General features: G+C 37.5%; 3 protein-coding genes across 4 annotated transcripts; all 3 read left to right on the top strand.

Annotated features, from left to right (window-relative positions):
* Positions 1–50: 50 nt before the first annotated feature.
* LOC115243715 lies at positions 51–10683 on the top strand. The gene is made up of 12 exons (XM_029820914.1): positions 51–539; positions 2066–2397; positions 2603–2740; positions 2855–3085; positions 3179–3550; positions 3640–3768; positions 6639–6725; positions 8291–8497; positions 8607–9116; positions 9449–9790; positions 9892–10168; positions 10275–10683. The coding sequence occupies exons 1-12, from the start codon at positions 119–121 to the stop codon at positions 10523–10525; spliced, it is 3297 nt and encodes a 1098-aa protein (XP_029676774.1). The 5' UTR covers positions 51–118; the 3' UTR covers positions 10526–10683.
* Positions 10684–10747: 64 nt separating this feature from the next.
* LOC115243713 (dynein intermediate chain 3, ciliary) lies at positions 10748–14095 on the top strand. The gene is made up of 10 exons (XM_029820907.1): positions 10748–11031; positions 11118–11279; positions 11362–11620; positions 11706–11959; positions 12031–12190; positions 12495–12687; positions 12777–12912; positions 13007–13153; positions 13699–13914; positions 13992–14095. Exons 1-10 carry the CDS (start codon positions 10852–10854, stop codon positions 14067–14069), a joined length of 1785 nt encoding a protein of 594 aa, XP_029676767.1. The 5' UTR covers positions 10748–10851; the 3' UTR covers positions 14070–14095.
* Positions 14096–14323: 228 nt separating this feature from the next.
* LOC115243584 (jouberin-like) lies at positions 14324–21120 on the top strand. 2 transcript variants are annotated; one of them, XM_029820708.1, is made up of 6 exons: positions 14324–16478; positions 17204–17349; positions 17867–18235; positions 18538–18693; positions 19072–19523; positions 19781–21120. In XM_029820708.1, exons 1-6 carry the CDS (start codon positions 14996–14998, stop codon positions 20787–20789), a joined length of 3615 nt encoding a protein of 1204 aa, XP_029676568.1. In that variant the 5' UTR covers positions 14324–14995; the 3' UTR covers positions 20790–21120. The 2 variants fall into 2 exon arrangements, with proteins under 2 accessions (XP_029676568.1, XP_029676569.1); XM_029820709.1 differs by lacking the exon at positions 17867–18235.
* Positions 21121–22216: the final 1096 nt, after the last annotated feature.

The following is a 22216-nucleotide window of genomic DNA, read 5'->3' on the forward strand; positions in this document are numbered from 1 at the left end:
CGTCGCTTGACGGACGTGCTGCGACTTGAGACAATGACGCGTATCGCGTATGGCCGACCGCGGCCGGCGGCCGGTTCAGCCAATCCGCGATCCCCACGATGAGGACGATGCCACGCGTATGAAAGCGCGAGCCTATCGCTTCGCCGACGCAGCGCCGCGTCCACTCAGCCGCTCATTCGTCGCGCGCTCCTCGTGGACGGTGTCTTTCTCATTATCCCGTCCTCTTCATCGTTGCCGTCGTCGTCGTCGCCGCCGCCGCCGTCGTTATTCGTTACCGTCTGCTTCAACGAGACGAACCGTATTATTCCGACTCGGTTCTCCGAAGGTACCAGCAACGAGAAGAGAGTGTTCCGGGATCTGGAAAGAGAGAGGGATTCTGATCAACATGAGGGGTTTCGTCGGCGAATTTTGTCTCGCGGCGCTCTGCCTCGTCGCGGCTTGTCTCGCCAAGATCGAGGTCGACGAGGGTGTCTTGGTGGTCACTAAGGACAACTTTGACAGCGTCATCGAGGACAATGAATTCGTGCTTCTCGAGTTCTGTGAGTATATATATATATGTATGTATATATATATATACATATATATATATATATATATATATATATATATATATATATATGTATATATCTCTCTTTGGAGTGTATCTGTTGCTCCGAGGGAGCTGCACCGGTCCAGCTGCACCTTCCGTACTCGGGACGGGACTTTATTCACGCTTCGCGGTTAGAAGGATAAAGAAGAAAATAATAGTCTCTACAAAAAATAATGTTAACGAAGTTACATACGATTAAAGGGAGGAGGCAGGTCTTTATTAAAATTCATCCCCCGCGATTCCTACGCCGAACGCCGAGACGCGTAGTGCGCCGGTTTCACTCGCGTGATCCAGATGCAAACACGAGCATGTGTACTTCGTACACGTCATCACTCGAGCCTCGGACTCTCGGGCATCCTCGAGGAGAGATAACGGGAGACCGGTAGCCAGCGGTACACGCGATCGATCTACGATTCCGGGCATGTTCTCCAGTGCGACTTTCTACAATTTATCATCATTCCCTCTTTCTTTCTTTCTTTCTTTCTTTCTTTCTTTCTTTCTCTCTTTCTCTCCTCCATTTTCGATGATATTTTAATGATAAAGCCCGTATACCTAATCCGTGATCATAGAAAGAGAAAACGCTGAAAAGAATAAATGTCCTTTTCGATCACATTTGGACAATATCTATTATATTCTTATCACAGTAAGATATATGTGCTTACGAGATTTTAATCTCTTAGATGCCTTTCAATGACCCTTGGGACTTTTCGTAAACGAGAACAGTTTTACATTCTCGATGACTCTTCTTCGTCCAAAATGCAAACCACGCGTTCAGTCGCGTTTGTGGTTTGTCTTGTCAAGTGTAAAAAGTGTAGGAAAGTGCGAAAATAAAACGAGCCTTTTTCCTTGACGCTTTTTTTTTACCGTTATACATGACTTTGTAAGTCGATGATCTGATCGAGACGGCGGATGACGTCATATTTCACATTATGATAATTCCACGATGATGATGATGCCGGTAATTGACCAGCGAACCACGAATGATCCAAGTCGATCCATCTAAATTAAATGATCTGGATTAAATGAAATTTGAATTAATTATGCCATCATGATCGAAAGATTTAATGTGTCAATTTAATCAATTTTTAAGTCATTAATTGCCATTTTGTCGACTTGCACGATTAACCATATGGTATTCATGTAATTCGACAGTTTACAGCTATATTTCTGAAAGATTTCAATATATAAAGTTGTAGGATGGTGATCTAATATTTTTCCTTTTTTTTTTTTTTATTTGATTTTATTAAATAAGAGTTTTGATATAAAAAAAGAAATTCAACAGAGTCATGATATTTCATATGTTTGATTATATCATTGCCAAGATTATAATAGAGATAGGAATAAAATAATATTAAAAAATTCATAGCGTTGCGAATGTGAAGTATTGTCTATTAAATTTTTCCTGAATAATAATAATCTTGCATTTGAGTAAGATACCAAAGTACTAACGCTATTATAAATATTTCTTCGTCACAGATGCTCCATGGTGCGGACACTGCAAAGCTTTAGCACCCGAATACGCTAAAGCAGCAAAGAAACTGGAAGACGATAAATCAACAATCAAATTAGGCAAGGTAGATGCAACGATCGAAACGCAACTCGCCGAGAAGCACAGAGTGAAGGGATATCCCACTCTCATATTTTATCGTAAAGGAGTCCCGATCGAATATACCGGTGGTCGTCAAGCTGACGACATTGTCAACTGGCTGAACAAGAAGACTGGTCCACCTGCCAAAGATTTGCCAACGATCGACGAGGCAAAAGTGTTTATCGACACGCACAATGTCGCTATTGTTGGATTCTTTAAGGTATAGCAATGATGAAATATTGTTGAACGTATCTCTTTGGTTCAATGTTGCTATGTAATTCATTATATTCATCATTATTGATTAATGTATAACGTTTTTTGCATTCTGAACTATTATATATTATGATAATCACAGAATCTGATACAGCAGTTAATTTCTTAATGCATTTTTCATGCTCTTCATATACGTATAATGACTTTACTAGGATGTCACAAGTGATGCCGCCAAAGTGTTCTTGGAAGTTGGTAATATTGTGGATGATCATGTGTTTGGTATTACTAGCGCTGATGAAGTGTTTAATGAATATGAGATTGAAGATGGAAAGATTGTGCTATTCAAGAAGGTACACCAATATTACTGTATTAGTATTTAGAAATAGGAATAATCTGAAGCAAAATTGATTTCTACTTTTCAAAATAAGAGTTCACAAACCAAATTAATTTCTTATTCTTTGTAGTTTGACGAAGGAAGAGCCATCTACGACGAAGAAGTTACCGTTAAAGATGTACAAAACTTTATTTCCGTACACTCGTTACCTTTGGTTGTTGAATTTAACCAGGATACGGCGCAGAAGATTTTCAGCGGAGACATCAAAAGCCACTTATTAATCTTCCTTAGCAAGGAAGCTGGCCATTTTGAGGAATATATGGATGGAATTCGAGAGCCGGCGAAAAATTACCGCGGCGAAGTATGAAACATATTTGTACATTTATATTCTTGTCTTCTTGTATATCATTTTTTGAAGAACCGATTAAAATATCCCTTTAATATCCGCACATAGGTCCTGTTTGTGACGATCGATTGTGATGAGACTGATCACGAACGCATTCTCGAGTTTTTCGGTTTGAAGAAGGAAAACGTGCCGGCTATGCGACTCATTAAGCTCGAGCAGGACATGGCGAAATACAAGCCCGAAAATCCAGAGTTAACTGCCGAAAATATAAAGGAATTCGTCACCGCTTTCGTGGAGGGCAAATTGAAGCGGCACTTGCTTACGCAAGATCTGCCTGAGGATTGGGACAAGAACCCGGTTAAAGTCCTCGTTGGCACAAACTTCCACGAAATTGCCTATGACAAGGAGAAGGACGTTCTCGTTGAATTTTACGCACCTTGGTGCGGCCATTGTCAGCAGCTTGCACCCATTTACGATAAAGTATGTTTTCTCTTTCTTTTGAAACTCTCTTGTAAACAACAATAGTCTCGGTGTATAGCTCTGTTACATCGCTAAAGCGTTGATTTCAGCTTGGTGAAAAATATAAAAACAATAACAAGTTGGTCATCGCGAAAATGGATGCTACTGCTAATGAATTGGACGATGTAAAGATTATCAATTTCCCCACACTCACGCTATACAAGAAAGAGACGAATCAGGTACGAATTTTTCGCTTCCGTTCAGATTGCGGTATGCTTATAACGTTCTCATTTCAATAACTTTCGCTCTTAGGCTTCTTTCTTTCTTTCTTTCTTTCTTTCTTTCTTTCTTTCTCTCTTTCTCTCCTCCATTTTCGATGATATTTTAATGATAAAGCCCGTATACCTAATCCGTGATCATAGAAAGAGAAAACGCTGAAAAGAATAAATGTCCTTTTCGATCACATTTGGACAATATCTATTATATTCTTATCACAGTAAGATATATGTGCTTACGAGATTTTAATCTCTTAGATGCCTTTCAATGACCCTTGGGACTTTTCGTAAACGAGAACAGTTTTACATTCTCGATGACTCTTCTTCGTCCAAAATGCAAACCACGCGTCGCGTTCAGTCGCGTTTGTGGTTTGTCTTGTCAAGTGTAAAAAGTGTAGGAAAGTGCGAAAATAAAACGAGCCTTTTTCCTTGACGCTTTTTTTTTACCGTTATACATGACTTTGTAAGTCGATGATCTGATCGAGACGGCGGATGACGTCATATTTCACATTATGATAATTCCACGATGATGATGATGCCGGTAATTGACCAGCGAACCACGAATGATCCAAGTCGATCCATCTAAATTAAATGATCTGGATTAAATGAAATTTGAATTAATTATGCCATCATGATCGAAAGATTTAATGTGTCAATTTAATCAATTTTTAAGTCATTAATTGCCATTTTGTCGACTTGCACGATTAACCATATGGTATTCATGTAATTCGACAGTTTACAGCTATATTTCTGAAAGATTTCAATATATAAAGTTGTAGGATGGTGATCTAATATTTTTCCTTTTTTTTTTTTTATTTGATTTTATTAAATAAGAGTTTTGATATAAAAAAAGAAATTCAACAGAGTCATGATATTTCATATGTTTGATTATATCATTGCCAAGATTATAATAGAGATAGGAATAAAATAATATTAAAAAATTCATAGCGTTGCGAATGTGAAGTATTGTCTATTAAATTTTTCCTGAATAATAATAATCTTGCATTTGAGTAAGATACCAAAGTACTAACGCTATTATAAATATTTCTTCGTCACAGATGCTCCATGGTGCGGACACTGCAAAGCTTTAGCACCCGAATACGCTAAAGCAGCAAAGAAACTGGAAGACGATAAATCAACAATCAAATTAGGCAAGGTAGATGCAACGATCGAAACGCAACTCGCCGAGAAGCACAGAGTGAAGGGATATCCCACTCTCATATTTTATCGTAAAGGAGTCCCGATCGAATATACCGGTGGTCGTCAAGCTGACGACATTGTCAACTGGCTGAACAAGAAGACTGGTCCACCTGCCAAAGATTTGCCAACGATCGACGAGGCAAAAGTGTTTATCGACACGCACAATGTCGCTATTGTTGGATTCTTTAAGGTATAGCAATGATGAAATATTGTTGAACGTATCTCTTTGGTTCAATGTTGCTATGTAATTCATTATATTCATCATTATTGATTAATGTATAACGTTTTTTGCATTCTGAACTATTATATATTATGATAATCACAGAATCTGATACAGCAGTTAATTTCTTAATGCATTTTTCATGCTCTTCATATACGTATAATGACTTTACTAGGATGTCACAAGTGATGCCGCCAAAGTGTTCTTGGAAGTTGGTAATATTGTGGATGATCATGTGTTTGGTATTACTAGCGCTGATGAAGTGTTTAATGAATATGAGATTGAAGATGGAAAGATTGTGCTATTCAAGAAGGTACACCAATATTACTGTATTAGTATTTAGAAATAGGAATAATCTGAAGCAAAATTGATTTCTACTTTTCAAAATAAGAGTTCACAAACCAAATTAATTTCTTATTCTTTGTAGTTTGACGAAGGAAGAGCCATCTACGACGAAGAAGTTACCGTTAAAGATGTACAAAACTTTATTTCCGTACACTCGTTACCTTTGGTTGTTGAATTTAACCAGGATACGGCGCAGAAGATTTTCAGCGGAGACATCAAAAGCCACTTATTAATCTTCCTTAGCAAGGAAGCTGGCCATTTTGAGGAATATATGGATGGAATTCGAGAGCCGGCGAAAAATTACCGCGGCGAAGTATGAAACATATTTGTACATTTATATTCTTGTCTTCTTGTATATCATTTTTTGAAGAACCGATTAAAATATCCCTTTAATATCCGCACATAGGTCCTGTTTGTGACGATCGATTGTGATGAGACTGATCACGAACGCATTCTCGAGTTTTTCGGTTTGAAGAAGGAAAACGTGCCGGCTATGCGACTCATTAAGCTCGAGCAGGACATGGCGAAATACAAGCCCGAAAATCCAGAGTTAACTGCCGAAAATATAAAGGAATTCGTCACCGCTTTCGTGGAGGGCAAATTGAAGCGGCACTTGCTTACGCAAGATCTGCCTGAGGATTGGGACAAGAACCCGGTTAAAGTCCTCGTTGGCACAAACTTCCACGAAATTGCCTATGACAAGGAGAAGGACGTTCTCGTTGAATTTTACGCACCTTGGTGCGGCCATTGTCAGCAGCTTGCACCCATTTACGATAAAGTATGTTTTCTCTTTCTTTTGAAACTCTCTTGTAAACAACAATAGTCTCGGTGTATAGCTCTGTTACATCGCTAAAGCGTTGATTTCAGCTTGGTGAAAAATATAAAAACAATAACAAGTTGGTCATCGCGAAAATGGATGCTACTGCTAATGAATTGGACGATGTAAAGATTATCAATTTCCCCACACTCACGCTATACAAGAAAGAGACGAATCAGGTACGAATTTTTCGCTTCCGTTCAGATTGCGGTATGCTTATAACGTTCTCATTTCAATAACTTTCGCTCTTAGGCTGTAGAATTCAACGGTGAAAGGACGCTCGAAGGTCTTTCCAAATTTATCGAAAGCGGCGGAGAGTACGGTCAAGCCGCGGAAGAGGTATGTTATGGAATTGCATTTGTATCGCGAAAGAAAAGCCGTACAAATATATTCGATTATAAAAAAAAGAGACACATTAAATTATCTATTGCTCGAGCCATATCTTCTTTGACGAATTTAACGAGGCGTAACTTTTTTTATGTTGCTCATATTGATTATTCCGTTACAGGCTCAAGAAGAGGACGAAGACGATGACGTGCCAAGGAAGGACGAATTATAAACGCACATAATCATTATTATAAGAAGTAAAATCAACATTGATTCGTCTCTTATATTACCTGCATCCAGTTAATGAACTCCATAATTTTTCCCGCTTTACAACAAAATATTTCATTTACTACGAGGATAATTCTCAGTGATGCATTTTCACACACATTTGTTACTTTAGGAATTAAGTTAACATAAATGTGTATAATTTATATATAACTAGAAAATTATACGTTTGCAGTTTCACATAGGGGGTTATTGTCACAATCTCGAGTTCAAATGTCGCAATGCACAGACATTTTATTTTTTAATTAGTAAAAAGTAAATCACATAAGCAGTGAATCATAAAAGTCTACGACATACATTTGAAGCGTTTACTATGCGCGCAATAGGGATATCGGAAATACGTATTTCTACACGATTACGCCGTTTTGTTGACTCGATCTTTGACGTGACTCTCTTTAACCTCTGGAAACTGCAGCATTTGTATAGTTTTGCGCTTTTATCTCTCTACACAGATCGTTAATATGAGAGGGTGGATTGTTAATCTAAGAACAAAATCTGAAAAAAATCATGGATCACATCTTATTTTTTATAGAAACTCTTATTTTTATCTACACGTCATATAAGCGGTTCATTGCTTGTTGCTACGTGCAAACAAAAGCAAGTCTTCGGGCACTGCAAGGGCTAGTGGTTTACAAGTACATTTCCAATTTGCAGCATTTTTAAAACTATCACGGCGGGTGATGGTTTTAGATATACATAGTTAGGATAGGCAGTTGTTTTCAATGTTCTTCTAGTTTTTGATTGACTGAAACTCTAGGAAAAAAAAACAAACAAATTAGCGATGAGATACGTATTGTCGAAAATGGAGGAAAAGAAAAAAGTAAATTATATATATATATCCTATTAAGTCTTTATTATATATTATTCTTAATATATAAAAGATATTATTCTATTCTGGTTTATGTCTATTTTATTATCTCACCACACTATACGATGTAAATTATAAATATACGTTTTCTACTGTATGTACTGTATACACATACCCAAACACAAATATAGTTTTTAATTTTTTCTTTACATATAAGTTATCAAACTCGCGTATTTGCCTTGCGTTCAGTTAATAATATATGATTTGTGCGTTTGCGTAAACAAGCAAAAATGTGACGAGTAAACCGATTATATAATAATTTGCATAAACAAGTTCCTACACTCTTATGTGTACTATTTTATTGCCTAGAGCAATAATTATGTTACTTACGTACGGAAATTAACACTTTGAGTGGCAAACATATTTCATCTTTCTCCATTATCTTTTTATAATAATATCACATTTATATCTTTTTTTTTATTAGGATTGCGGACAAACGGAAATAACAGGCCATATGTTGAATTTGTCAAATTTGCACAAATTGTTACACAACACTCTGTTAATCACGGAGGAGGTGAAACAGATACTGAAAATGGATTGCGACGAAGCGGCATTCGTCTTAAAGCCGTGGCAGGTGAAGGACGTTGTTGAAAAACAAATAGATGAGGAGGGCATTTGCAATTGTAACAAAGTATGATATAATACATCCATTACACACACACACACACACATAATATATATTATATAATTTATGCATATACCTATGTATAAATACTTGTTTTATACTTGTTATTAATTAGATTGCGAGTGAAAACGAAGCTGAGGAAATTGCCGCGGGGATAGGACAAGCGATAATCCTGGCACAGGAACTGCGGGAAAAGTTGAAGCTTAATGTAGCTTCGTCAAAGAAAAAATCTTGGAGGAAAGACTCGATTGAACATATTTATTCGTCCAATCTTACGTTGGTTAATGACCGCAAAAAAATATCGAAAGATAATGTTTCAACGCGAAAGGTGAATGTCGCCAGGAATTCTGACGCCAAAAAACCTGCGCAAGTTAAAACCGACAAAATAACTTGTAATTTCACGGCGAAAAAATTTACATCGTCAAAACCTATCGATAATGCAAAGCAAAATGATGCAATCGATAAAAAAATACAAAATATAAAATCGAAAACATCGTCTAATGTTGCGGCAAAATTAAGGAAGGAAAAAGATTTTATACTAGAAAATAAAATACACGTTAAAAAAATAAGTTCAGCAAATAAATTACAAGCTGGACGTAATAATTTTAATGACAATCCGCAAAATGTATGTAATATAATATAATATATACATATTTGAACACACACACACACACACACACACACACACACACACACACACACACACACACACACACACACACACACACACACACACACACACACACACACACACACACACACACACACACACACACACACACACACACACACACACACACACACACACACACACACACACACACACACACACACACACACACACACACACACACACACACACACACACACACACACACATGTATATAGAGTATATATATATATATATATATAAGGTTTTAATATTAAATTGTTTCATTATGCGCGTTTTTATTTTAGTCAGAAAAGTCTTTAACGCCCGAAGCATCAGCTGCCGAATTGAACGATTTAATACGCAAAATAGCAGCGCGACAATCTACCGAGAGTGTGTTAATTCCTTCTTCAGACCATAGAATTGATTGTCCATTACATGGAGATGACGCGCGTCAATTTGTACAAGAACGGATTGCAACGATAGACGTAGTAGAAGCACTGCGATATTTTAATGTACCGAATGACATCGTTAAAGTATTGAGATCTTATCATGCATTTTTAAAGACTGAAATTGATGACTCGAACGATACTAAGAAGAATAGATACGAGAAATCACGTGATGCTTTTCTAAAAGAATTCGAAGTAATGGTAAGTAAAAGAGAGAGAGAGTGAGTGCAAAAAAAAAGTGACGTATTTTTAAAACTATGTAAGATCATTTTTATATTTATGAGTTTTTTTTCATCACACAGAATACAGTCACGCAAGATTGTTTACCACAAGAGTGTCATTTGCTTAAAACAGCAGCTGAATCAATATCTATATTTAAAATTGTTAACGAAGATTTAGATTCGATCCAACTGAATGATATAAAGAATACGCTCAGTCAATTAGGAGCCTCTTTAAAGCAATATAACATCAAGAATGTTATAGAATCCGCGATCGAAACACCATTCTGTAATTTTTCTTTGGCAAGAGGCTGGATGTCGAATGGTATATGGAATATATCCTGTATGGAACATTTTGAAAGTAAATTTGCACACTTTATATATACATACATCGGTCAGTTTTCTGAATACTTAATTTTTAATTTCGTTCAAATATATATCTTGTCTCGATTTATAAAACATTTCAGATTTTTCCCGAGCGTACAACATAAGATACCGTAACAGGAAGCAATTGTTGTCGCTGTACGAAGCGATACAGAAATTGCAGCGCACAGAATATCTGAATACATTGATCGTCATTATTTTACGCGACTTAATGCCTACTGTCAAGTCTAACACTGAGCCTACGAGCGCAGAATATGCGTTGGCGTACAAGGTGATGTTTATTCTTCATCAGGGTTTAAATCCCAAAATGCCAGTTTTAGTGAGAACCGATTGAACCAAGTCCCACGCTATACGATATATCCTGCGTTACTATAGTAACCATCATGTACGCTTAATTGATAATACCTAGTAGATAATACTTTTGCGAAAGTAGAACTTTACTAGACAGACTGTGAAGAATAGACGGAAATATATGCAAAGTTGTTTCTTACACTATAATATAATTTTTATATCTTTCATCATACCCAAAAAGTGCTATTAAATATTTCCTAATAAGTGAAAATAAAATTTTAAATATTAAACTGAACAACGAGTATACGCTGGATCTGTATTTCTCTCCTTTTCTCCGCTCTATAATTTTGCAATTATTTATTATATACTATGAATACGGAGTACGCTTATACGAAAAAAAGAATGCATTTCGGGAAGAGATGCAATTTTACCGACTTCGATAAGATCGAGGTGGAGATCAAGTCAAATTCGGCATTAATGAGCAATTACATCAGAATGGATCCCGTTACGCATGCTACGCAATTTGGTAAAGTTTACGCGGTCCACGAGGTATGATATATTTCTTTGGGCAATATTTTTGCGAAAGATACATTGTCACAGTATATCTATCACATACACATATATATATGTCGCAGATAAATACAACTACTGCGACATACAAAGATAACAAGATGTTTCATTACGAGGGCGGGTGGCCAAAGGATGTAAATATGAAGGATTTGGAACAGACGGTTAGATATAGACGCAAGATCGAGAAAGATGAGCTGTACACCCATACGATGCTGCAATTGTTACCCGTAAAGAAAAGAGTTACCTCTTTCTCTCCGTTGTCGATTTTTTTGAAATGATCAGGATTGAGACTTTCTCGTTCTTTTCAAGTCGATGGAGCACTGCATTTTGCAAAACAACGCTTGCAACATCTACGAGCAGTACTTTGCCGACATAGAGGCGAGTCCGCTGATACAGAGGGCCTTCTCGCGCACAGTGAATGTTTACCGTGATCCTCTGACAATGAAACGTCAGATTGCTCATCTGTCATGGTCGCCGGATCAGGGCAATCGCTTCGCAGCTAGTTACTGCAACGATGATTTTAAGAAGAGCTCCAGCGGCAATTACGCGTCGTACATTTGGGAAGTAGGTGCGCGTCGAACACGCAGAAGCGATTGAAGTTGAATAGCAATCACGTTGACGAATAATATACTAGAAGAAATTCTATTCCGTAGAGAACCCAAACAATCCCTACATGACGCTAAAGCCATTCTGTCCAATTCTGACATTGGAGTACAATCCCAAGGACAGCAATATTTTGATAAGTGGTCTGGCGACCGGTCAGGTAACCTGCTGGGACATCAGGCGAGGATCGGAAGCGGTGGACATCAGCTCGGTTGAGTTCAGTCACCGGGATCCCTGCGACAAGACCCTGTGGATCAATTCCAAGACGGGTACCGAATTCTTTAGCGCCTCGAAAGACGGACAGGTGTATACTTAATTCTTTGCATACTCACGAGACATCCGTAATAGGACTAAGTTGTATATTTGATCGTGTAGATAAAGTGGTGGGATATCAGGAAAATGCAGATTCCGACGGAGACTTTAGTAATAGACCTGCTAAAGCCGGAAGATCAGAACGTAGACAAAGCGATCGGCATTTCGGCTCTTCAATTCGAGCCGTCAATTGGCACGCGTTTCATGTGCGGTTTGGAGAACGGTATGATAGATTCGCGCTTTTATAGACTTTCCGAGGAATAGAAAAGAGATAAATTAAGAAAAATTGTTAATTGATAAGTTTTACAAAACTTTGATGACGCGAAGAAATAATAAGCGATTCTCAAAAAGAAAAAAGAGGATTGTTTACACGATATCAAATAGTCCCGTAGATGATACGATAACTTATAGTCACAAAATGTCGCGTAAATGCCATTAATGCTCAAACACGTAGAATAGATCTTTTGAATTTGTCCTTGAATATTGAACGTAAAATTACCTATGATGGGGATAATTCTAATATCCAGGTATCGTGATATCGGGCAATCGCAAAGGTAAAACGCCTGGCGAGAAAATCGCGTCGAGATTCAAGGCGCAATACGGACCGGTTATAAGTTTGGAGAGGAATCCTACATTTGTGAAAAACTTTTTGACGGTCGGCGATTGGACCGCAAGAATTTGGTCAGAGGACTGTAGGGAATCCTGCATAGCATGGACACCGTGAGTGTTTTAGAAATAAATGATTACGAGAAACTTGCGCGGCAAGCTTGTTAAACGATTAAACGAAACAAAATTAAATATTTCTATAGCGGTCACCGAGATTTTTTAACCGGCGGCGCATGGAGCGCCACGCGTTATTCCGTCTATTACCTGATCAAAACCGACGGCACTTTAGACGTGTGGGATTTCCTAATTCAACAGGACAGCCCGGTTCTTAGCGTAAAGGTATTGCGCTAACACAACTTACGTAACTGCAATTTCGAAATTTTTTTTATAATTTGATTAAATTTTAATTTTAAAATAACAATATCGTTTAAAGGTCTGCGACGAGAGTTTGACGTGTTTACGGCCACATGAGCAGGGACAATTAGCTGCGGTTGCGAACAAAAAGGGTTCAACCTATCTGCTCGAATTTTCCGAAGCTTTAAAAGTCAATCAAAAGAACGACAAATTGCAATTAACCGCGGTAAATATTAGATAATAATAGAAAGATAGATAAGAAAAGATGGTTTTTTTGTTTATTTTTACAAAATATATGTCACATATATCTACATCTACAATAATAAACACAATTTCGAATATATGTAATGTTTCTTGCTATTACTGTATTAATTACTAACCATATATTTCTTATTAATAATTATGAATGATTAATTTTTTCAGCGCTATGAATTATATGTATATTTTAAAAATTTTAATAGAAGAGAAAAATATATTAATATTTGATAAGCTTTTTTTGGTGCAGTTGTATTGATATAACTGCATAAGCCAATAATATGAGAACAGTCAATCTGTTTCGATATATGGTGAAAAAATGTATATGATTTCTCATTTTTGTCATCATAATCTAATATAGCTGCAATGGCCAAGAACGATAGTTTATATCATCTAGGAAAATAGAGATAGAAGAAACAGATTTTATATACGATAGATTATATTTTTAACAGATTTCCTACGTATTCTAATATTCTTGAATTAATACGATCAGTAACGCTATTGATTTTGCTTCAGCTTCTAGATCGTGAGACGCGTAGAGAGAAAGTGATAGAAGCGAAAAATAGAGAGCAACGATTAAAATTGAAGACTCTAAAGATGCACGGCGAGTCGGATTTTGCCGATGTTTCCTCGAAACCGGACGAACGGGAGGATGCTAAAGAATCTTCGGACAGTTTGAGGAATGCGCTGATAGCGCAATGTGAACAAGAATACGAAAATATGATTAACACGGTGAGGGAACCATTTCGTCGCTATGTTCAATTGATTTCGTGTGTAAGATACGTGTTTCCAAATTTAAATTATTACAGGAATTAACACGACAGGTGGAAGCGAGCAATGTGGAATTGAATAATAATGTGATGCAAAATGATGCTATTATAAATTGAAATGATAAATAACTAATGACTAATAATTAAAATACAAATAGTAAAATATTTCAATCCCAAAATACATTGTATAATATCAAAATACATTGTAGCAGATAAGCGATCCGAGGGGAAATAAATAATATAAAAAAAGTAAATTGAGATAAAGAATTCTATAATAAAATTTACAAGGATTTTGATAATAAAATCGAGATATGTTATCTTTAAATTAAAAAAATCTTTAAGAAAGCCTGTTCTAATTCTTGGATCTATTCTTTCTTTTACTACTTTTCTCTCTCTTGAAAAACTTTTTTCTTTGTCCTCTTTTAACGTAAATCATGCTGCAAGAGTTTAGTCGAATAAATATTCTTGCAAACGCATTTCTGTGAAAATGACGCGAAAGAGAAAAATTTGCAAGAGACGAATTATAAAGAGAGAGTACTCGCAATAACGATTATTATCTTTTATCTCAAATCCTGTCTTAATTATCACGAGTGTATGAAGATCTCGTGAGATGTGAAATGCGCAATCCTTGCTAAAAAATCGCATCCGTAAGAGTTTTGAATTAGTGACCGCCGTCGCCGTTTATCGATCGATCCACACTCTTTTATGCGGTCAGTAACTGAATATATACTCCCACACCTGGTACTGGTACACCTGTACTCGTTCCTAGCAACGAGCTGTTGGTGGGCGACTCTTTCTACGCGACGGATAACGAGTTATTGCAATACTTAATTATACCAATTATATTGACGAGTATTACACACAGTGAGGACAGAGAATTATTTTCTATAGTGTCTATGACTGTACAAGGCAGTAGTGAGTACGTCATCTTCGTGAATGCAATCGATCGATTCGCACAAGTGAAATACATGCCCGCAATATCTTTTTTCGAACGACCTTGTTCCTTTTAGCGCGACAAGAGTCACTAGAAAGAGATTGTAAGAATGGCTAAATCCGCCGAGTCTACGAGGGGTAGAAAATTGAGGAGATCGCGCAATGTATCATCCTTCTTGGAGGAGTCGACGGAGAGCGCGACCTCGCCGCCGAAGGCGACGATGAGCGTCGTTGTAGATGTTCATAGTGAAAATTCGTCGAACCGCCAACAACGGAATGACGAGAATGGTCTCGCGATCGAACTCTCGGACGATAAAGAGACTAAACATTCCTCTCAGAGCTCGAAAGTTTCCTCGCGAGCGAGCGAAGCGTCTTGGAATCGATCCGCTGATCGCGGAGCGAGGAGGAGGAGATCCTCGAACGATCGTTCTCATCGGTCGCATGATGAGGTAATGACGATAGTGTCATTGGATCTGATAGAGGAATCCGGGAACAGAAACGACTCCCATGAGGAGAAACCACGTCGTAGGAAGCAATGGAACGCCGCGACGAACGAGACAGAGATGATGGATTCGAAAAGGCCACCGCGGAAACGTTGGTCGAAAGATACCGGGATCATTCGGTTGCCCGAGACGAGCGATGACGCTTCTCCGTTGATCGACGACTCGCAACATCGTAAAGTTCCAGTTCCGGCGCCGCGAACCAATAACGTAGCTCTCGTTTTCGACAATCCAGCGTTCGTGTCCGAGGACGAGGTACTCCGCATCGAGACCGATCACAATCGCGAGAGCACCAGGATCGAGATGGGGAGAATGGGAAGTGATCGCTCGAATATCGATGAGGCTGGCTCAACGTCCGGTAGCTCGTCGAGAAAGCAACGACAAAGCGAACGACATATCGCGATGAATAGCGACAGTCGGTCTTCCAGGACAACCAGATTTGAACAATCTTTGAACGATCGAAAGAACAGCGTCGGAGAACTGGATTTGTCGACGAGTTTAGGGAGAGTCACCGATGAGGTTCGATCGAGCTCAATGGAAGATCGAACATTGACAAGCGGTGACGGAAGACTTCAATCGGAAACGACGACGCGAGATCGATCGTCGAGAGGAGGAGAGCGATCGTTGTTTGAAAAGAAGAATATTTCCGTCGATGATAAGGTCATCAGCTTGTCAGCCGCGAAGGACACGATCGATCCGATGGTCAAAAAAAAGAGGAGAAAGAAACGGAAACAGGAGAAGGAAGAAACGAGGGAAGACGAGAGTAGATACATTTCTGTAACAATTCATCGGGCGAACATGCTCGAAGACGACTACGCGAACGTAAAACGGCCGATGGTGATGGTCCACATCGTGGAGACACGCACCGGCTCGTACCTGAAGAACGGCAACGCCTATCTTCGGCCGTTAATCACCGGCAAATTCGATTTCAGGGAGAATAGGTCAATGATACCGGTTTGGGAAGAGGAACTCGTCTTCGAGCACGACTTTGACGCGATCTTGAAACGCGAGGATAGCGATCGGACGGTGATCCTTTTCGAAGTGATAGACCTCTTAAGCTTCGCCGAAGCGAGTCTCGTCTACGATAGAATCGGCAAGTATCTTCTTCGATGACGTATTAATAATTATTAATAAACAAATATACAGGATCAATTCATTATATAGATCTTCATTATTTTACTATAGGATGTCACATTTTAATATTGTTTATAGGTTTTTATATTATATTATATAATAAAGATTTATATATATATATATATATTAAAGCTGATTCTGTGTGTGTGAATATTTGTTTAAATTTGTGTCAATCAAAGATATAATTTAACAAATCTATTTGGGATTGTCGCAATAGTTGCAGTACATTTTTTGCAGTTTTGATATTGAACAAAAATAATCAATTATTTATCTATTTGTTGGAAAGGACATCAGTCAAAAACACTACTTGTACGAAATATACGCGAATTAGCTATATTGTTACAAAAGTGAGCAGAATGTATGTTAATTATCTAATTGTTCTTTATTCTTATTCTATTGCAATTTTATATCGAATAGCTTCTTTTTTTATTTTTTCTATAAATTGATTATTACATGAAGTAATTGATGTAATATACATTTCAAGTCAAGGAAACAACGACGACTTTACGACCGAGGATATTTTTAGTAAATTACTCAGTTATAAAAACTATTGATAAAATCTATATGTGTGTTGTAATATCTCGGTCTCGTTACTATTACAATAATTTATTTGAATTACACTCTTCCCGAAATTGAATATATTATTGATATTAATTGAGTATATCAATTTATGTTTGATTTTAGGTAGCGAGGGATGTTGGAATAAAATCGCATGGGCGTTCCTTAAACCTGTTGGATTCAATAACATGCTTCACACGGATAAAAAAGTACGATTGCAGCTTTACAGACCTAGACGAAGCTCCAAGCGATACGGGAAACACACATGCGAGGTATATCTCTCCATTTCTCATTTGATCAATCTGTTTGCGTTTTGTTTCGAATAGTTCATTACATAGATAAAAATTTTCTAGGTCTTCGTATAAATCTTTCTTCTGTATATCGAAATAAATCAGTTTTTTCAATATGTCGGAAACTTCCTCTAGTTCTACCTGATATCCTTCATTAATAAATAGCATACTTTATCACATGTGCATACGTATTATATTTATAAATTTATAAATTATTTATTTATAAATTTATAAATCTGTCATCGAATACGAATCGTAACACGTGTATATAACAATAAATCTATTTTAATTCGATGTATAATATTAAAGGAGAAGATCGTGTAATTCTCTCTCTCTCTCTCTCTTCAAACTTTTGCCGGCGCGAAAAGAATTGAAGCGAGAAGAGCCTTGAACGCTTTGTACTCTTTTTTTTTTCTTCATCAGAGAAGGAAAAATTTATGCCAAGTTTCGTAAAAGACGATATCACAATCTGTAATTTTTCTTTCACATATGTATATAGGTTTATACATGGTGGCAGTCGAACAAGAGGGACAAGTATCCGAGCAGTCTCCTGGTAACAGTGACTTCAGTCCCATCATCGAAACACGAATCTGTGCTTTATCAGCAATTACCGCTAAATGATCTTCTCGACGACGCACATAACGATTCACGGAGAGGACTCTCGATGGAGCGTCGCACGTCGGAGTCGACGATTGGTCTCCCAAAATGGGCCCGACTGGCCGCTCAGTCCTGCAAGATCCCAAACAAGAAAATGTTCGAGACGGAGGCAAGCGAGAACGGCTGTTTCTACGTCACCTTTAGCAACGACGGCAAGTATCTGGCCTGCGTCCATTCCGAGGAGTACAATTATCCAATTATCGTTTATGAGGTGCGTTCGCAATGTCGAAGATATTGAGATAAACTAATATCAGACCTGTAGAAGAGAGAGAGAGAGAGAGAGAGAGAGAGAGAGAGAGAGAGAGAGAGAGAGAAGGGAGGATGAAAACGAATTTTCATTTTAAATTTCAATTTCTTCAAAGTAGAGTGTGTCGCTCGCAGAACTCAATATTGTACCTATATAATCACCGTTGATACAAAAAATTGTTACTTTTCTTTTGACGATGTAAATTTTTATTCGCCGAAACAAAATGATATCTCCGAGTTATATATAATTATTATTTTTATTTACAGATCGAAACCGGCAAAATTCACGTTCGATTTCTCGGCCACAAAACTTTTGTGTACTCTCTAAATTGGTCCAGCGACGATTATCACCTGCTGTCGGCGTCTGCGGATCAAACGGCGCGTATCTGGGATATTCGCAATCAGATTGTGCAGCACATCGAGGTAATTGAACAAGTCGCTCCTGTTTTTTGCTTTGTTAAGATTAATGAGAGCCTAAAACGTGCTTTCTACATATCAATATTTTCCAAATATTCAAGTAAATACAACTGTATGCGTACATTTTGTCAATATCGACTGCCGATTTTTTAAATATATTTGTGCTATAATTTTAAATATTTTTATAATTAAAAAATATTAAAAATTTTGTCACATATTTTGATCGAAACCGTTTAAAACGTATTGTGTATGGTCTACGATAAATGGTTTTCGAGATTAAGCATAAAACGAATGTATATAGAGAGAATTTACACTATACTTATATAGACTATAAAACGGATAAAATTGACAATTGATTTTACTTGGCTGTTCAATTTATTGCAGATGCTGCCGCATCCTTCGTATGTTTATTGCGCCAGGTACGCTCCCGGCAAAATGACGATTGTAGCAACAGGATGTTACGATGGAGTAGTTCGCATCTGGGCAAACGAGAACGGAATATCAACGAAGCGAGAGTTGAACCAGGAGTTGGAGGGCCACGAGGGTTTCGTCAGCTCCATGATCTTTCAAAAAAATGGTAACTTGATCACGGCCGACAGCGTAGGATCGATAATCCTTTGGACGGTTCGCCGAAATGGTAGGATGTCATCGAGATGGGAATGGTGTGTCGCGAGGAGGATAAAGATTCGCGAGATTGAGGGGGTTGTCATCAATACGATCGTTCTGCATCCCCTTGAGTCTAGACTTCTCGTGCACTCGAGGGACAATGGCCTGCGAATGATGGATCTCGCGACCGGCGTGATCTTGCAGAAATACAAACAGCTGAACAATCAAAGGTATATTCTCCAAAAGAATGTCTCTCTCCGTTCTTGATATTTTACAGATTTATCATCCATCTTAAACATTTTTTCCCGTATTCCTCTTGGTTTCTTCCAATCAACTCACCTTCATCTTCATAGTTTGCTCTAACATGATTCTCATTTTCCCTTCAAATCTCTCTCAGAGTCCTCAGAGAGAGAGAGAGAGAGAGAGATTCTTTATCGCATTATTTATTAATTCAATCTATTGAATTCCTCATTTTTCTTATTCATAGGATACAATTGAGAGCCTGCATATCTCCCTGCGGAGGTTTGATCTTGTGTGGCGGAGAGGATTCCGTACTAAATATCTGGAACTTGGAGACGGGTAAGCATGTGGCCAAATATGCGGACGGGCGTAGTTCGTCCAGAGCGGTCATTACTTGCGTAGATTATCATCCCTACGACCATGTATTGGCATTCTCAATATTCGGCAATCCGACGTCAGTCCGCGTCTTGAGGTTCAATAAGAACGCGAACGGTAGCGATGTTGGATTAAATCTTTTTACGGAGGAACCGGAGGATATGTCGCGAGTTTGTGATAATGAAGTGATCATGAACGTCTTGGAGTATCCTTTGTCCCAGCAGGGCAAATCCAGTGGCGGTACGACAGTGAGGAAAGAGATCTTCTCGTCTTCTTGTCGTCCCGCTAATGATCACACAATGATCCAGATCGAGAACGACGATTGCGAGCGATCGTGGATGACGCTCCGCCGCTTGAAAGAAATGGAACGATGTTGGAGGGAGAAGAGCCGGAATCGCTTACATTGTATTATCGAAAAGATCGACTCGATGCTGTCCAAGAGTTCAATGTTCTTTGAGGATGAAGGCGAACGGATTTCCAGCCGGATAAATGAGCGTCGCCGTTCCTGGATCCGATCAAATACTAGTACGTCCAGCGACATCGTTCCTAAAGGAGACATACTCCTTGAAGACTGCGCTGCAAATTCCATTAGGTATCACCAGAGTGATCCTAACGAGAACAATAAGAACGCACGGTCCGACTCGGCGAGTCGCCAAATTTGCTCTGATTCCCGCAAAACGATTTCAGCTTCTCTCGAAAAAACGAATACGCTCGAGCTAAGTTCTCCGGACAGCGCCGGAACTTACGTCGTAGAAATGCCGAATTTGAATGAAAATGTCAATAAGGTATCATTCATAGCCGAGAAGATGAATTCTATTCAACTGAGCGACAGCTCGCTGGCCAGCAATGTTACATTTATTATAGAGAACGAGCGAACATGAGTAATTTTTCTATCGAGTTTTTTGTATTAGCCTTTTTTTAACATAAAATGATAACGCTATCTCTGTCGTGTGGTGTGCACAACAATATTTTAATTATATAAATAATATAAAGGTATAAAATGTACACGATGGCGAAAATCATCGTATATGAATTTTATTTGTTGTAACTCTATCTCTCGCTTTCTTCAATTTTAGATCAATAAAAAAATAAACATATATATCTGTTACAAATAAACCTCGCAAGAATTTCTAACAATATACTTATAGTATGGCAATAAAGTAAATTATTCCAATTCAGGATTACGTGGTGGAAGAGACTAATCATATGATGTCTAAACATGTGTAATCAGCATACATGTGCGCCTGTACTGCACGCGATACAATAATATTCTTTATGTGTGTGTGTGTGTGTGTGTGTGTGTGTGTGTGTGTATATATATATATGTATGTGTGTGTGTGTGTGTGTTGTGTGTGGGGAATGTTGTTATATTTAGTTAATTATTATACACAGCCAATCTTTGTCGTTAGATAATTATACTGTTTTGTTTAATCTCATGAAATGGTTGTGCTAAGTTAAACGACAAAGAAATTTAAAAGAACATAACATTTTTGCTAAGGAATACTTGACACAAATAATAATAATAATAATAATAATAATAATAATAATAATAATAATAATAATAATAATAATAATAATAATAATAATCATAACGCCATTTGCATCCAATGAAGTATATGTATAAACTTGTAAAATATGTTAAAGTGTAAAATTAAACTCTTGTGCGTATCAATGTTATAGTTAAGAACGGATCTAGATACATATATTTAAGTTAATTAGGTTATTTTTAAATTAAATAATAATGTGTAACTCAATATAATAACTTAAATAATATTTTGTCCTATTTGATTAATAGTTACTTTTTAATACTTATCTGTTAGTTTATTTAAACTTTAAAGACGTGGAACAAAATAGTGCAAAAATTTATTGTTGCATCTTAATTGAAAGTAATAGATGACGCGTATTGGAAATTCGTAGCATCAAACTTTTATGATTCGATGCGTCAACATGCGACGGTGCGAGGTTTCTAATTTGAGATTCAGGTTTCATCTCTGTGTTCGACAAATGCAAAAAAAGTGGACATCGGTTTATCGATCGGATAACCGAGAATAACGTGAAAAGAAGCTATCAATTCTTTACTTTCGACATTGGATTTCCTTACGACATATCATCATCACTTTTATACGAATGATAACGAGCGACTCCCATAAATTAGTTATCACTCAATTCATAATTTTATCCACTCTTGGAGAAATTTTATCTCACTAATTTCGTTTCCCTAGGATCCGAATTAATGTGACTTCTAGATTAATTTTGTGAATTTTAAAGACTTTAATGCAGATCTTGGATAAAATATCATTCATCATCT

The sequence above is a fragment of the Formica exsecta genome, unplaced genomic scaffold (assembly GCF_003651465.1).
Source record: "Formica exsecta isolate Colony F162 unplaced genomic scaffold, ASM365146v1 scaffold72, whole genome shotgun sequence".
Lineage (NCBI taxonomy): Eukaryota > Metazoa > Arthropoda > Insecta > Hymenoptera > Formicidae > Formica > Formica exsecta.

Bases quoted from the DNA above. Each gene is read 5' to 3' on its own strand.
- LOC115243715 (XM_029820914.1), top strand. From the start codon at position 119: ATGAAAGCGCGAGCCTATCGCTTCGCCGACGCAGCGCCGCGTCCACTC. The intron at 6,726-8,290 runs GTATGTTATGGA...TTTTTTTATTAG, and splicing joins ACGGTCAAGCCGCGGAAGAG to GATTGCGGACAAACGGAAAT. The intron at 9,117-9,448 runs GTATGTAATATA...TTTTTATTTTAG, and splicing joins TTAATGACAATCCGCAAAAT to TCAGAAAAGTCTTTAACGCC.
- LOC115243713 (XM_029820907.1), top strand. From the start codon at position 10,852: ATGAATACGGAGTACGCTTATACGAAAAAAAGAATGCATTTCGGGAAG. The intron at 11,280-11,361 runs GTAAAGAAAAGA...GTTCTTTTCAAG, and splicing joins CGATGCTGCAATTGTTACCC to TCGATGGAGCACTGCATTTT. The intron at 12,688-12,776 runs GTGAGTGTTTTA...ATATTTCTATAG, and splicing joins TCCTGCATAGCATGGACACC to CGGTCACCGAGATTTTTTAA.
- LOC115243584 (XM_029820708.1), top strand. From the start codon at position 14,996: ATGGCTAAATCCGCCGAGTCTACGAGGGGTAGAAAATTGAGGAGATCG. The intron at 16,479-17,203 runs GCAAGTATCTTC...GTTTGATTTTAG, and splicing joins TCTCGTCTACGATAGAATCG to GTAGCGAGGGATGTTGGAAT. The intron at 19,524-19,780 runs GTATATTCTCCA...TCTTATTCATAG, and splicing joins AAACAGCTGAACAATCAAAG to GATACAATTGAGAGCCTGCA.